The sequence below is a fragment of the Vitis vinifera genome, chromosome 16 (assembly GCF_030704535.1).
Source record: "Vitis vinifera cultivar Pinot Noir 40024 chromosome 16, ASM3070453v1".
Classification (NCBI taxonomy): Eukaryota; Viridiplantae; Streptophyta; class Magnoliopsida; order Vitales; family Vitaceae; genus Vitis; species Vitis vinifera.
Window position 1 is genome coordinate 25,294,706 of NC_081820.1, and position 16,657 is coordinate 25,311,362.

Consider the following 16,657-nt stretch of genomic DNA (forward strand, 5'->3'; position numbering starts at 1 on the left):
ATTAGTTATAAGTTATAACATGTTGAAGGGACTTATGCTTGCAAGCAAATAAATACATGAATGGATAAAAATAAACATTGCTCATACGCTTGTAGCACTGTACGGTATGACTGCCATAATTCACGTCGCATTCTAGCCCTTTCACCCTGCATTCGCTTTTGCAGCGGAAGCTCAAGAATGAAAGTTCAAGCCCCAGAAGCAGCATTTCTTGCAAATCTGACATTGAAAGATTGCCGGGCTTCAAGAATTGAGTAATAATAGTCTTGCTGATGGTGCATGAATACTTAATATCTCCTACTTCCATGGACTCGCCTCCGACTAGTGCATAAACATATGCTTGTGAGGAAGATGAAGTCGCATTGCAAGGAGTGATAGGAATGCAGCTGCCGTCACTTATTGGCTGGTCGCAATTCATTAAAACTGCTGTACTTGTCATTCCCGTCCGCTCCAAATAATATATACCGTAATAATCAGAGATTTCTCTTGTCAAGAAATAGAGAGGAGTTGAGAGACAGTTGCCCTTTTCGACCCCAGGATCCACTACCCGAATGGTATAGTGATCGTAGTTGATGTCAGCAACATAGTATTTCTCACCCTCCCGGCCGCTTACCATAGCACGATTGTTTTCGCAGACCAATTCATAGTCAGGATCACCACACCCCGATGGATCACCTTTCAATCGGAAAGGGTTGCTGATGTTTTGAATCTCTCCACAAGAAGAGGGTCTGCAAATCTGGTTTCCATTAGCAGCACAAATTGCAAGCAAGAAAGTGTGGAAGAGCGCTAACGCCACAAGTTTTGCTTCTCTAAACATCATAACATTTGAGAGAGATACGGAGTTGGAATTCTTCAGTTTTATGTTTAATTTAAGAGAGAGATATCAAATTATCCCCCAACAGGCTTGCGGTCCCAATTTTCCTGCAAGGTGAAAGAGTGTGAAATGAGCCTTATTGACTGTTATAGTCAACTACTTTGATTTTTCTATGTGTGGATGACTTCACATTGAAGAAACGCATACCCACCCTCTGTTCATGATCAGGTTCAATCATTAGAGGCTTCTGAATTAGCATAATGAAAATGAAAATCAAGAATCACTATGTTTGAAATTAATTAATTCTTTTTTTTTAAAAAAGGATTTTACTACTGAATTAGCAACTTTCCTTGACATGGCCATAATGTATACCAAATTAACCTTGTACAAATAATGAATTATGTACGGTATCATGCTAAGTTACCATTTTTCCAATAATTTAAACTTCTATATGTTTTATATAGTTTTTTATTATTTGTATTTTAAGTTTTATTTCTTCTAATCAAATGCCTACTTTAAATCAAAATTTGATTTTTTAAAAACATACAAAATAAATTAAGGAGGACGGTCCATTTAGATTTAAATTATAATAAATGAAGTATTATTAAATTTTAGAGTAGGTAATGTGACTTACATAAAAATGTTTATATGTACAAATTAAATGGAATACTTACATTTTGAAAGAGACAAAATAAACATATACAGGTGATACAGGGTGAAAGGACATTGTTATAAAGTGAAAATCTATTAGTAAAATGTACCACCGCAGTAATCCTCCTTCCTACAATTCTTCTCTATAAATTTTCAGGCTAATCTCCTCGCGATATTTGTATCTCCCTTTCCACTTTCTTTCCTATCCCAGAGATTTCTGTCCTTGGCAAAAATCACAAATTCCTTCCATAAAAATGGATCGATATCTCTGTTTGTTTTTGTTCTTGTTCCTGACCTTGTTTGTGGAGATGAGAGGGGGCCGAGATGAGTGCATGACATCGAATGGTTGTGGCGACCAGGGTCCACTCATCCGGTTCCCTTTCCGTCTAAAACACCAGCCACACCACTGTGGATATCCGGGATTTGAGTTATCTTGCACTGAGAATAATCAGACCATGCTAGACCTGCCAGTTTCGGTAAAGCTCTTGGTGAAGAAAATAGTTTACAAATCCCGGGAAATCATTGTCCAGGACCCGGATAATTGCCTTGCGAGACAGCTTCGAAACCTCAATTTAGCTGCCTCCCCCTTCCACTTCAAATTTGAACGGGACTTCATCTTGTTCAATTGTTCCTCAGACAAAACAGAATCATCTCGTTTTCAGTCCATCCCTTGCCTTTCTATCCCTGGTAACCCAGTTTATGCTGTTTATTCCTACCTATCTGTCCAATATACGGATCTATCCTCTTGCCGCAGGCTTTACAACGCTTCAGCTCCTGAGGATTTTATGTTCATTGAAAGTGCATTTTCTTTGAAGTGGTCGAAATCAATATGTGGAAGCTGCCCAGGAGGAGGAAAAATATGCAGACTGAAGAAGAGTAATAGCACGGAACCAGAAACTGAATGTATTAAAGTTAAAGGTACTCTTATGTATCTTAATTCCCTATTCATCTTCTTTTCATCTTTCATGCCCACCTCATATCCTCTACTATGATTTAATATACAAATTCTCCATTTTGGAATAAAAAAACCATTGCAAAGGATATGAGCTGATAAATTCTGATTATTGAATTTATAGGTTATGAATGTGGAACTAAAATCTTGGATGGAATTTACATTTTAAAACTCTTGTTAGATGAATTTTTGGCTAAAGTAATATATTGTTTTTCTTGCATTTCACCTCAAAACATTGAGCTAAACTAACACATTTTCTTTTCTTTCTTCAAATTTTTAGAGCTCAATAAAATTAAGGGAAATAATTGAACAAAGAGTTAGATGTTTTTTTTGGATTTAATTTTTTGAAAAATTAAAGAAATAAAAGAAAAATGTTAAAAGTTCTTTTATAATGGATTCTTTCCTAGCTACTTACAATCAATATTTTTCTTTATTTTCTTCATATTTTTCCAAGGATGTGAACCTAAAAATACAAAGTAATACAATTGATATTCAAGCATTCCTTTTGGATATGGAAATATTTAATAAAAGAAAATTACTAAGATTATTGAATATAGATTATTTTCTTAATTTATTTTTTCATATCCAAGTGGACCATACCAACCCTAAACTTTCCAAGTAATTCATCTTTATTTCAACTCTCAATAATTACAATTGTGTAAAAAAAACTCCATAAACATCATTTTTCTAGTTTTAATAGTTATCCACATAGATGACTTTTCCCTTATATCTAAGATGAGAAGTTAGATGTTAATGGTCAATCAAATCGACAAGTGTTATCGTACCTACCAATTGGATCACTATATATAATGGTATAGAATAAGGCTAGAGATTTCTCCACATTCTTTTTACATAGAGTTTCATTTTTTATTTTAGTTTTTGTCATAAAATAGGATGAATTTGTGTATGAGGGAGTCATGGAGACAGTAAGTTATTATGAAACATAGTCTAACTATGATACATAATAGGGATTAGAAGGGTATGTTTGAATTTCCACTACAAGTTAGGATAGAGTTAGCAGTAGAATTGGTACTACCTTAAAAGTAAAAGCATAGAATACAAAAAAGAAACCAAAAGATAAGGTTGAGGCCTAGCCTAAAATTAATTAGATTAAAATCATATCACATGAACATGTAATTTAGCTTTTTTTTTTTAATTCCAAGAGCATAACAAGCTAATTACTTTTTTTTTCTTAATTTTTTATAGGTGTATCGAAGAAAATAATTGTGACAGGTAATATTCTATTCATACATATTTTATTATAGAGATAAAGATTCTTAATTTGGTTATTTTATCTATTTATTTATATAAAAAAGTTCAAGTTTTCTTCTTTTTATGTATGCAGGTGCAATCTTTGGTTTTTTTCTTCTCGTGTTAGTGATTGTTATGCTTTATCGTGTCTATAGCTCAGATAAAGTAGAAAGAGAGAATAGAGTAAAGGTTAAAAAGTTTCTAGAAGACTATGAAGCTCTCAAGCCCTCAAGATACTCCTATGTTGATGTTAAAAGGATCACAAGTCAATTCAAAGATAAATTAGGCCAAGGAGGATATGGAACTGTGTACAAAGGAAAGCTTTCAGATGAAGTTTTTGTTGCAGTAAAAATCCTTAACAATTCTCAAGGAAATGGGGAAGAGTTCATTAATGAAGTGGCAACAATGGGTACAATCCACCATGTTAATATAGTTCGTTTAGTTGGATTTTGTGCTGATAGATTTAAACGAGCTCTAATTTATGAGTACTTACCAAATGAGTCATTGGAGAAGTTCATATTTTCAAGAGTTGTCAAGAACTATACACTTAGTTGGAAGAAACTTCAAGAAATTGCTATAGGTATAGCAAAAGGAATTGAGTATCTTCATCAAGGTTGTGATAAAAGAATCCTTCATTTTGATATCAAACCTCATAATATTTTACTTGACCACAACTTTAATCCAAAGATTTCTGACTTTGGTTTAGCCAAATTGTGCTCCAAGGAACAAAGTGCAGTCTCTATGACAATTGTAAGGGGAACAATGGGTTATATCGCTCCAGAAGTGTTATCTAGGAATTTTGGGAATGTATCTTATAAGTCAGATGTTTATAGTTTTGGAATGTTATTACTTGAAATGGTTGGAGGAAGGAAGAACATTGATGTTAGTGTGGAGAGTACTAGCCAAGTATACTTCCCAGAATGGATTTATAATCATTTGGATATAGGGGAAGAATTGCATATTCGAATTGAAGAAGAAGGAGATGTTGAGATTGCAAAGAAATTAGCAATTGTGGGACTTTCATGTATTCAGTGGTGTCCAGTGGATCGTCCTTCCATGAAAATTGTAGTTCAAATGTTGGAAGGAGAAGGAGACAAGTTAACCATGCCTCCTAACCCTTTTGCTTCAACAATTCCAACAAACTTGAGCAAGCCAGGAAGAGTTTTTCAACAAGAGTTGGCAATAATTTCAGAACTAGAGTAAAAATAATTGTCTGTATGTTCAACTTATTATGAATGTATAGTTTAATAAAAATTCATATTGTAGTTGTTCATCATCATAGCATCTTTATTTATATTTCTGTTAATTGAACAATGATTGTATAAAATGATTATACCAGTGGCTCAATTGATGTTAGATTCCAGAAGTTCTTATTCCCATGTAATGTATTTATTGTGTATTAAATTTTAATGAATATGTCCAAGAATATTCTCGCAACCCAATTTATAGTTCAGCTACACACAACTCTATAGATCACCTTTCAATCAAGTAAGAGTAACTAATTTCCATCACATTCAAGATAGAAAGTATTGCACGAAATAGTAATAGAATTAGACTTAGGAAACTTGAAAATAAGAGTCCCATCCACTACACCCATTTTGTTTCTTTTTTCTTTTATTTATTTATTTTTTTTTTTGCCTTTACTACTTTTTTATTGGACTGAGAAAGTAAGCCTAATTAGTTATGTAATGACTAAATTATACTGAATGGTGATGGCTCGTTGGAGAACTTTGCATCGAATAAAATGGAGATCGATTTCGATGTGTTTACTCCTTGCATGAAACACTGGATTTGCTGCTAGCTAAGTAGCACTTTGGTTATGACACCATATCAATGGTGAAGATAGGGCAGGTATCCTAACAATAAAGGAGTTAGAGAGTCAAGTGAATGCTTGATCTTGAACTTTATCAATACAAATTACCAATGGAGACCACAAAAAATATTAGATTGTGGGAGAAATGAACCATATGATATGTGACCATGTACTAATCATTGAGAAAGGAAAAAAACATGGACTCAATAGATTATGTAATAATAATAATAATAATAATAATAATAATAGACTCAAAACTCTCTCAATATATGGTATATATTGTTTAACCTAGACAACAAAAAGCATAGTGGCTGAGGACCTTGATGCAAACAAGCTTGTCTTAGCCGCGAGGTCTGAGGGTTCCTCCATGTGTTTAAGATCAACTGCATTTAGGCCAGAACATCAAATCAATGAAACAATCTACTCTGTTTCACTGGGCCAAGCCCAATGGTAGGTCCATAGGCAGAGCTTGGATCATGTGCTAGTCAGGCTGGGTTAGGCCTGATACGGACCTAATTTGATCATGGCAGCCCAATAATATAATTATTTTCCTTGTTTTGCGTTTTTCTAAATTTTTTTATTTGTAGTAATTAATTATATTATAATCATAGCAATCATAATAACTATTTTTGTTATAAATTTTTTTGTTCCATTATTTCGGAATTTCTAATTTTATTTGATAAATTAAATTTTCTTTATCATCTATCAAATCTTTACTTAAACTTATTTTATTATAAGTTAATTTATCTATTTTTCTTCCATTTTTTTATTAAAACTTTCGTGTCCTTATTTATGTTTTCCATAAATATAACAGTAATTTAAACAAATAATAATAATAATTACTTGGAGATATACCAAATGAAACATACACTTCTTCAATGAAAAAAGTGACTCGAAATTAAAACATAAATTCTAAAGAATTAAGACTAAATTAAAATAAATTTAGAATAGTAGGATTTTTTTTAAAAAATAAAAAATTAATTGATAAATTTTAGCTTTTTAAGCTATTAAAATAAAATGAGGGTTTGTCCCTTATTCTTTAATAATATATGAAAAATTATTTATATAATAATGAAAAAAACTTTGGGATATTTTCTTTATTCTTTTAAAAAAATTCTGATTGAAAATTATTAAGGTAATATTGAAAACTATAAATTATCATTTTTTCTTCTTCTTTACCTTGCTGTAAATTCTCTATCTCCACATCCACTAAGCCAATTCTTTTGAAGGTTTTTCTTTGCATTTGAAGGACTTTAATTCTTTTACAATGAGCAATTAATGTGGAATAGGCTAGATGAGGGAAGAGATCATGACCTTCTCAACTAAGCTTCATCTTTATGGAAAAGTAGGTAGTGTATTTCGGAGAAGGAAATTTTTTTGGTTTTGTCTTGCTTAACTGACCATAAAGGCCACCAAAATGAAAAATGAAGCACTACATTTGAGGATGCATGTAATGCCACTAATTTGCAGGAAAAGGATAGCGGGGAATTAAGCTAAATTTATCAAAAATTATATTCGAAGGTTAAATCCTGAATATCATGTCTTTACCTTTGTGGAGGAAAGGAAAAATATGTAAAATGAATTTAAAATAACATATAAATACAATTTATTAATTTTAATTTTTTTTTAAAAAAAAATTTCTCGATTTTCTTTTCATCTTGTTCTCTCAAAATTTCTAAGAACTAAATATTGCTTTAGTTTTAGGAGTTTCTAACTTCAGTTTTTATCCAAAAACCTCAAAAGAAATTGAGCACATGAAATAATGTTTTTCTTAAAAATTCTTAAAAAATTTGATTTATTTACATGTTAAAAAAGTTAAATTTGGGCTAGAGCTTTTTGTTTATATGAATTGCTATTATTACTATGTCTCTTTGTGCAATTAGAAATCTTGTGTGTGAGATTGATGAAGACTTGATCATTGTTGATATTGGAATATAAATTGAATTTATAGATAAAAAAGAAATTTAATGTTGGGGATAATCACTTAGAGCACCTCTTCATTCTTCTCTAGGTAGTTCCATCTATTGAGTAAGAATTAAAATATCTGAAATTAGATAAATATTGGTTGTTGAAATCTATGCACAAAAATAAAAAGTATTTTTAGTAATTTTGTTTAATTTTAGATAAATTTTGATAATTAATGTTTTTATATTTACAAATGATATTTATATTAACTCAAGAAAAAAGGACAAAATACAATACCGATGGCTATGAATGTTAATTTCTTATTTTAAACTTAAAAATAATTAAAAAGACAACTTAACTCTACAACATTAAGTTATTGGAGAAATAATCAATTTCAAAAAATAGCTTTCAAACAAGTTTTTCATTTTCTTGTTTTATAAAAAGAAAAATAGGGTAGTAGAGCATATGAATGGAACTTTCTCAGAAAAAGTTCCATGTATGTTTTCAAATGGTAAATTGAGCAAAAAAAAAAAAAAAACAAAAACATTATAAATTCCAGCATCATTATGGCTGAGGGAGGAATGGATCGCTACTATAAAAGCTCATATAGCTGGGGAAGGAATGGGTTGCTGCTATAAAAGCTCTTATAGGAATATATGGCCCAATAGGCACAACCACATGGGCTGGGTTGCTGCTATAAAAGCTTTAATAGCAATATATGGCCCAATAGGCAGAATCACATGGGCTTGTCCGCGACCATAGAGCCACTATATAAGCACTATCTCTCCTGCTCGGTTTAGACTGCTGGACCCACTGAGAGCCATGTCTTTTATCATTAACTCTTCTTAGCCACCATTGAAGACCATTGAACTCTTCTCCCAAAGCCATAATACCCATCCTCATCACTGTATATTTCTCCGACTAGATTGTTGTCGTCACTGACATCCTCATCACTGAGGGGGCTTAGATCAATGACCAACTCGCTCAACGACCAATTTCTTTAGCCACTTCATCGCCCACATCTTTCAGGTATTCTTTTGATTCCTTCTACGGCTTCACACTCTGTTATTCCTTTATTTCTTTCTTTGATTTCAAATTAGGTTTCTTTTCATCACTTCTATTTCCTCCCATCTCTCTTTTTCTGGTTAGGGTTAAGGTTAGGGTTTGGGTTTGTGTTTGGATTCCCTGGTATATATTTACTAATTATTATGAGCATCAATCCCTCACCATACTTTCACATACCTCATATCTGCACTCTTATTCTTCTTTCCATTTTCATGTGCATCGAAGCTTAGCTTGGAAGCAATGATTGCTCATGTCCCTTCTCTTTTGTGTTTTTTTTTGTCTTTCGTGCATAAGATGAAGTTGAAAATTTTAGTGATATGAAGAAATTCAATGCAGTCTGCTATTATTATAGTGCCTTGTCTGCACCTAATGAAATCAAAGGCTATGGAAGCTCTTCATTTTGCACCCTAATTAGGATGCTACACTTCTGATTTTCTAACTTCTTAAAAATCAGGAATTGATTTTTTACGCTCATTTTTACATTTTTAATTCAGCTGATTTACATAAGCTTGATATTTGTTCTTTGAGTGGAAATTCTGATGCTTACAGGAGAGACACTTTACTAATTTTATCTACTAGGTTGAGCATTTGCTTTTTCTTCCTGCCAATTTACTAATTATCAAATTCCTTTTTTTTTTTTTCTGGTTGGTTTTTCCCTTTCCCTTCTGTTTTCATTTGAGGCCACCATATCTCAGGCAATTCACATCCTGAGAGAGTTAGCTCCAACCAAATTGGCCAGAGAGTTAGCTGCAGATCAAGGTATAATAGCCAAGATTGGCTTATAAATATCTGAGAATGAAAATCTTACCATTCTTTCATTATCTTTTATTGAGCACCCCTTTTCTTTAATGTAAAATATTTGAAACTCAATGGTACAAAGAGATACAAAATTCAGAAGCAGTTTTATATTTCACATATGTCATAGAGGTGTAATTGAAAGACCAATTGAAAGAATCAAACTTTGAATCTTAGGTGTTCAGTTATATGTTATAACACGACAGGTCTAATCTGCCTAATTTGGCAAATCAGATGTTAGCAAGATGAGGGTTAGCTTAGGAGGTCCCACAGCCAAGGCAAGCTACTTGTGAGATTAAGCAGTCTGATTAGGAATACATTGTTTGGCTTCACAAGTCAATACAAGGCAAAATTAAAACATTAATAATTTGATTTTAACCAAAATTGATGTCTTAACCACCATGTTTCCTTTCTAAATGAATTGAGATGGTTCAATTTGAATGAAACCTAATTAATTGGGAGATTTAAATAAGGTCACTTGCTGTTAGAAATTGTTGCGAAGAGGAACTAATACAAACTTTTGATCAAACTTTGCCCTGCATCATGTTTGGCCCTCAAACCCATATTTCACCCAATTGATTTGGTGGAAGAGGCTTCAATGTATCTACACTAACTATTTAGGGTTCATCTTTTTTTCTTTTGGTTGATCATTCTCTTTTTTGCTTTCTTTTTTTCTTTGTTCCTTTTTGGTTTTCAAGTTACAAATCATTTAATCAAAGAAATGATAACTAATTTTTTTTTTTTTTTTTTTACTTTTACTTTACTGTACCTTCATTTTTCAAGCTCACCAAGTGACCATGCTCACAAATCAGCCACTCTATAGTACCTTGCACAAACCAGATCTGTCTAGACGAATGTTGAAACAGTTCATCAAGTTGAGTGAATATGAAATCAAATACCACCCAAGGTTAGCACTAAAGGGACAAGTTGTGGTTGATTTTATAGCTAAACTCCCTAAAAAACCAGCACATTCAGTTGAGTTCCTTGGAGAACAATGGTGGACACTTTATGTAGACAGAACATCTAGAGTGTCTGGATTCGGAGTAGGTTTGATCCTACAATCACCAACCGAAGAACTGTTAGAGAAAGCCATCTGTCTCAACTTTTGTATCTCCAATAATGAAGCAAAATATGAAGTCATCCTAGCTAGGCTAAACCTTGCCATAACATTGTCTGCAACAAAACTAGAAATCAAGAGCGACTCTTAGCTAATTGTTAGGCAAATTCAGAAAGAGTATGAAGCAAAGGATGAACGCATGGCTCGCTACCTCACCATGGTGAAAGATCACTTGAAAAAGCTAGGCGAGCGGGTTATTAGACAGATACCCAGGAAGAAGAACTTGAGGCGGACACACTGGCTAGAATAGTTGGCACTCTCCTTGTAAGAAAGGCAATAATGCCGCCCATTTATCTCCAAGCCACACCCTCAATCACACCAGAGCCAGTATGTAGTGCCAATGAGGTGGACCCCGACTGGATACACAACATCGTGAATAACTCAAGACGGGAGAATTACCAGAAAATGAAAAGCATGCGCATAGACTCCGCGTATAGGCAACATGCTTCACTTTGATCAACGACCACCTTTATAGACGGTCATTTGGAGGTTCGTACCTAAGATGCTTTAGCGATCTAGAAGCCAAGTATGTCTTGGCCGAATTCCATGAAAGTGTGTGTGGCAATCATCTAGGCAGGTGAACCCTAGTGCATCGCGCTCACATACAAGGACACTATTGGCCCACCATGAAACAAGATGTTGAAAAACTATGTTAAGATATGTGACCGGTGTCAAAGATATGTTCCCAGTCCCTGTGTACCTTCTGAAACTCTCAACCCGGTCACAAGTCCTTGGCTGTTTGCACAGTGGGGGATGGACATAGTTGGCCCCTTACCCATTGCAGCAGTGCAAAATAAATTTATGCTTGTAGCAACCAATTATTTCAGCAAATGGGTGAAAGTAGAAGCCTACGCCAACATCAAAGACATAGGACATCTCCAAGTTTGTCTAGAAAAACATCGTGTGTCGGTTTGGAGTCCCACGAGCGATTGTGGTAGACAATGAGCCACAATTTGATAGTATCATCTTCCGAACATTCTGCTCAGAGTTAAACATTAAGAACCTATATTCAATGCCTCGCTATCCTCAAAGCAACGAGTAAGTAGAGGTAACAAACAAAACCCTATTGATTACACTAAAGAAAATGTTGGAATGAACCAAAAGGAAATGGGTAGACGAACTGTCCGAAGTCTTATGGGCTTACCGAACAATATCTAGACGGCCAATAAGAGCTTCTCCTTTCGCCCTTACTTATGGAATGAAGGTCGTTATCCCAATCGAAATAGGCATGCCTACCATCAAAACGATCGTACAAGGTCAAAGAGACAACAATGAGGAACTTGTAAGACATTTGGATTGGGTAGATGAAATACGAGGAAACACGACTATCCGGATGGCTTCCTACCATTATAAAGCAATCTCTTATCACAACAAAAATGCGTAACCATGATTTTTCTAGATAGGAACCCTAATCCTTGAAGAGTCTTTGAAAACACAACTGAATTAGGAGCTGGAAAGCTTCAAGCTAATTGGAAAGGGTCATATGTTGTGACTAAGGTTGGAAACTCAAGGGCATACCATTTTCAAACACTGGACGACGTATCCTTGCTCCGCCATTGGAATGTATCCAATCTAAAGCAGTATTATCAATAAAGTGTGTTTGTAGAAATAATATGTGAGAAACAAACGGATAAAATAAACATGTTCAAATATATAAAATATACAAATTTTTTCATCTAGGCCACATCTGGCCAAAATAGGTAAATACAATATCAAACACACCCGCTAAAGGGACCGACTCAAAAGCATCTCATTCACCTCGGGTAAGGCCGCCTACAGCTTCCTCATCTTTGTTCGACGAAAAGCTAGGAGTGTCTTAAGATATGTCATGTTTCTTCATACAACATCGGTAGCTATAGAAGAACATGTTGTCCACTTGTTTCTGGTACTCAGTCTCCAGCTCTTCCTTCTGAATGGCAAACCCCGCTCGAAGCTCCTGCCTCAACCTTCTAGCCTCCTCATCGGTTTTATTATTACCAGCCATTATCGCCTCCTTCTCCTCAGCCAGCCAGCGAGCCTCAGCTTGAGCCGCTTCCTTCTCCTTCTCCGTCATCCTCAGCAAACCGACCCCTTCCTCGACAAGCTTTCGAGCAGCAACAACATCACTCTTTATAGTCTCCAACCTAGTGCGGAAGTCCTCACTGTCGTCCATGTTATGGGCAATGTATGCCATCATGGTTTTGCCCGCCTCCAGCCGGTAGAAGAGCTAAGCACACTGTTGTATAAGGTTTCGGATACTGGCTATCACCTGAGGGGACAGTAGAGAAGTTGTTAAGAAACCAAATACTAAGGCCAAATAAACAGAAAGGAGAAACAACTTACCACTTTCATCGTCTCGAAAGTCATGTAGTTCTGCATAGACATGATGCGAGATATGACAGTGTCCAGAATGCCATACGAGAGTCGTGTCGTGAAGGATCGATCGAGATTATTCTCTATTTTAACCGAGCTCCACTGAGTGGCCGAAAAGAACACTCCTATGTTTTGTACTAGAGTCTCTCTCTTAGTGAATGATGGAATCTGCCTCAACAGCTTAGCTACCTCCTCCCAATTGGAGACGTAAGATGGCTTTGGACATGAAGCTATGCAATCAAACGACTCATCGCTGAAATGGTTCACATCAATGGAAGGCCTTTTTGGCTCATGATGAGCAATGTATTCAGTGGAAGGAAACTTCTCGTTCGGTTCAAGAATGATCTCTGCAACAGTAGCTGAATGCGCTGGCACTGGTTTAGGAATCAAAACAGGTTTCGAGCAGGCAGGCTTCGGACAAGCTCTCTTTGAGAAAGTAGGGTTAACCACGATGGATTCGGACAGGCACTTGTGCTAGCTCTCCCAAAATCCAGCCCTCAAGTTTGTAGTCATGTCTCTGTCTTCTTTCTCTTCACAAACAATGGGGGGCACCCCCCAGTCAACCCTTGTCTCTGGCTCATTACTAGCAGTTGAAAAAGATGAAGACGGAGATAATGATGAAACTGATGGAGAAGGCAGAGGTGCATATGGCAGAGTCCTTGCCCTCAGGATGGACTGAATAGCAGGTCCTTTCCTTTTTTTAGTTGGAGGCCAAACGGTGGGGCTAAAGGCCGGATGACTTGTAGTCGGAGTTTGCCTTAGCATCCCTTCCTAATGATTCTTCTCCCGCTTCTCTAGGTGGGCCTGGCGTGCCTCTGAGTCTGCCAAGCGGGCGATTGCGTAAAAAGACAAGTTCTTCAACACGAAATGCTTACCGGGCACTAGAAACGAGGGAGCCACGCAAGGGAAGACGAGCATAATAAACAACTTAGGCTCATTGATCAATGCCAATAGATTCTTGTCTAACAGAAAAACCTTATGGTTCCGTTCAGACACTTCTATCTCAAATAGCTTGTTAAGCAGGGCGAAAAAAGCTTTTTCCACCCATTCTATAGGATAACCCCGCCTGTCCTTGCCTACACCACAAACAGAAGAATCAACAGTGAGTTCACAGCGATGAAAAAATAATTACAAAGTACGAACAAAAGTTACAAACACGTATCATACTCGAAATCTGCAACAAGCGTTGTGGAGTAAAGACTCCGTCTGGCCCCACAAATGGACCACTCCAGGGACCAAAGACAAGGACATGCCCCTTTGCTCTACCTTTGCCCCAGTCTAGAAGCCCGGTCACCAGCTGGAGAAAAAGAATATGGGCAGCTAAGCTAAACCGTTCCTTCTAACTCATCTTTATTGTGTAGACAAACAAGACTTACAATAGAGAAAGATCCAGCTGGAAGAGCATGTCCAGAACGCTGCATCCCATCAACACTAGAACAAAATTTGGATGGAAGAAGCCCGGAGGGATCTGTGTGAAGTGAATGAACTGCTTAAAGAGAGAAAGGAGGGGCAGACAGAGCCTCGTAGCAAATTGTTCTTTGCTGAAGTACGTTATGTTGTGGGGTTGTTTTTCAGATGATAGAGCCTCGCCATCTGCTAGATGGATAGAAATTTTGTCTGGGATATGGAAGGGTGCCTGGAACTCCTGTTCGGATAGAAGATCAATTGGACGCTCCAATCTAAGGCGCATGACTCTAGTGTCATTTTGACCATTTTTTAAGGCCTACTACTTCTGTTAGTGGAAGCAACACCTCTTCTTGCTAACATGTTGAGTAGTTCTAGGCTGTGTGGAAACCTGCGCGGGATAATGCAATTATTAGAATCAATCACCCAGCCTATCCTCCGTTCAGCGGTGCCTCAACTGTACAACAAGAAATCTAGATGGACTAAAAGTCTGAGTCTAAAAGGACCATCTAATGAGACTTGCAGAGCAAGCCTCTTGACTGATAATCGAAAGAGAATCACCTCCATCGTGCTAACACAACGGTGGCAGGACGAAACCCCTGAATTGACCCTTGAAGGTACTGACAATGAGGAAACAAAAAGGGAAATTTGAAAAACCTTAGATCCGACGATCGATACAGTCATCTTCTCCAAAGTGAAAACACAAGAAAACCCTAGAATCTAAATGCCAAGACATCCATTTTCCGTCTAAACTCAACAACCGTTGGTGTGGTCCCAAAATGAACATTAAATAGAAAAAAATGGTGAACGGCGGGAAGCTTATTGGAGCTAAAGGTGAGTGCTCTCTGGCAAGAGGAAATTCGCTTGAAATAGGCTTAAGAATGGCGGCGAGAAAGGCGGAGAACGATCAACCACAAGCGCAACGACGACGAAGTTGCATGAGCGGGAAAGAGAAAGCTCTAAAGCAAGAAAAACCAAAAAATAACATAAGGGGTGTGGGGGCCCTCTATTTAGAGGGACCCAAAACCTAAAAGACAAGCCACCTGGAAACGCATCCCAAAGAGGCCCGCCGTCTGACAATCGGCCTAGATGAATGCGACCCATCATTGCCATTTCAAGTGACATGTGTTCCAAGGCACCCAAGCAACCTGAGGAGACAGATAACCCGTTCTACCTCTACTCGTCGGCTACTCGTTCGAACATAGGTAGACGGGTTAAGGGGGCATTGTGGGGAGATCATCTCCATGTGTCCCTTTCAAGCTCAAGACCCCTTGGCTGTCTAGGGCAATTATGTTACCCATCTGGGATCATTCTTTCTAGGCTAAGATGAGTGTCATTTGGCACTAGAAGTGAGAGGGTTCCCTTCTTCCACACGGCCTGACAGAATCGGCAGCCTGGACTCCTAAACAGGAAAGATTGTCCAATTGAGTTTTTAAGACCTTTGACATGCGTGATCTATCATGCTTGACATCCGAGCGATCGAAGAGACTTCATTTAGCCCACAAGTCCATGTCAATTAATTGTTGCACATAATCCCAGACGTTGACAGGCTAAATGGACAAACAGTTGCACAATTTGAGATCTTGGCATGTCAACAAATGGCACCTGCCAACTGCCCTTAACTGAGATGATTGCCTAGTTGCCTTGGGGACAATCATCATTACAAAAAGGGTCAAAGTGCATAGTCAACACTATAATGACAGTCTCCTCAGCTCTATATAAACTTTTGAGGCTTCATTTTTATTAAATTTGAAATGTTGTTGGCACATCAATTTTTGTTTTTCTTGCATCAAAGTAAGTCTTCAACTAAAGAACAGTTTGTAGACGAATCTCGAAGACTCCATTCTTTAAAGAGAATAAGCTCTAGATTTGATAAGTAGGAGTTAAAAAAAAAATATGGAAGAGTGCAGACTCTAAATCGATAAGCAACTATAAGGCAACCTACTAATTAAATAACCTATTGTGAGGTGTTTTGCATTCCTAAAGTAAGCTTTAATACTGACAAAGACAAAGGATGAAGCTTTGAAGGAGAAAGAGTTGAGAACAAAAGGAAAATCTATTTGGCTTGCCATCTTGAGCTTTGTCTCATAGGAGGAAGGAAGCAAAACATGGAGAAGTTTTCAGAGGCTTGCTCTCATCCGAACTACTGCTTTGTTACTTGTGAAGAACTTGTGATAGAAACGAGTATTAGCCTCAAAACCTATGGAGTTAGGGATTGATATGAGAATTTTAGGGTTTGTTTGACAACTTTTTTAAAGCAAGTTTTCAAAAATCAGTTTTTGGAAACAATTTGAAAAATAGTGCATTGTGGTTTGAAAGAATAAAACTATATCTAGAAACACAATTATGAAAGATAGTTTTATTGATTATTCTTTATAAAGGCACTTCACTATGCATAATGTAATGTGTATATATATATATATATATATATATATATATATATATATATATATATTAAAATTATAAAAAGTCATCATGTATTAGAGTGTTTTTATTTTAAAATTCGACAAATTTTTTAAGTTGAAAGACTATTTCTTTTAA

At 36.2% G+C, this 16,657-nt stretch overlaps 2 protein-coding genes across 2 annotated transcripts; one reads left to right on the forward strand and one right to left on the reverse strand.

The window, feature by feature from the left end:
- Position 1: 1 nt before the first annotated feature.
- LOC132255330 (uncharacterized) lies at positions 2–939 on the reverse strand. The gene has a single exon (XM_059743428.1). The coding sequence runs from the start codon at positions 815–817 to the stop codon at positions 2–4; it is 816 nt and encodes a 271-aa protein (XP_059599411.1). The 5' UTR covers positions 818–939.
- A 652-nt stretch (positions 940–1,591) lies between these two features.
- LOC100251011 (rust resistance kinase Lr10-like) lies at positions 1,592–5,031 on the forward strand. Its single transcript, XM_010664507.3, has 3 exons — positions 1,592–2,380; positions 3,621–3,647; positions 3,760–5,031. The coding sequence occupies exons 1-3, from the start codon at positions 1,717–1,719 to the stop codon at positions 4,866–4,868; spliced, it is 1,800 nt and encodes a 599-aa protein (XP_010662809.1). The 5' UTR covers positions 1,592–1,716; the 3' UTR covers positions 4,869–5,031.
- The last annotated feature ends 11,626 nt before the right edge of the window (positions 5,032–16,657 follow it).

Bases quoted from the DNA above. Each gene is read 5' to 3' on its own strand.
- LOC100251011 (XM_010664507.3), top strand. From the start codon at position 1,717: ATGGATCGATATCTCTGTTTGTTTTTGTTCTTGTTCCTGACCTTGTTT. The intron at 2,381-3,620 runs GTACTCTTATGT...AATTTTTTATAG, and splicing joins TGAATGTATTAAAGTTAAAG to GTGTATCGAAGAAAATAATT. The intron at 3,648-3,759 runs GTAATATTCTAT...TTATGTATGCAG, and splicing joins GAAGAAAATAATTGTGACAG to GTGCAATCTTTGGTTTTTTT.
- LOC132255330 (XM_059743428.1), bottom strand. From the start codon at position 817: ATGATGTTTAGAGAAGCAAAACTTGTGGCGTTAGCGCTCTTCCACACT.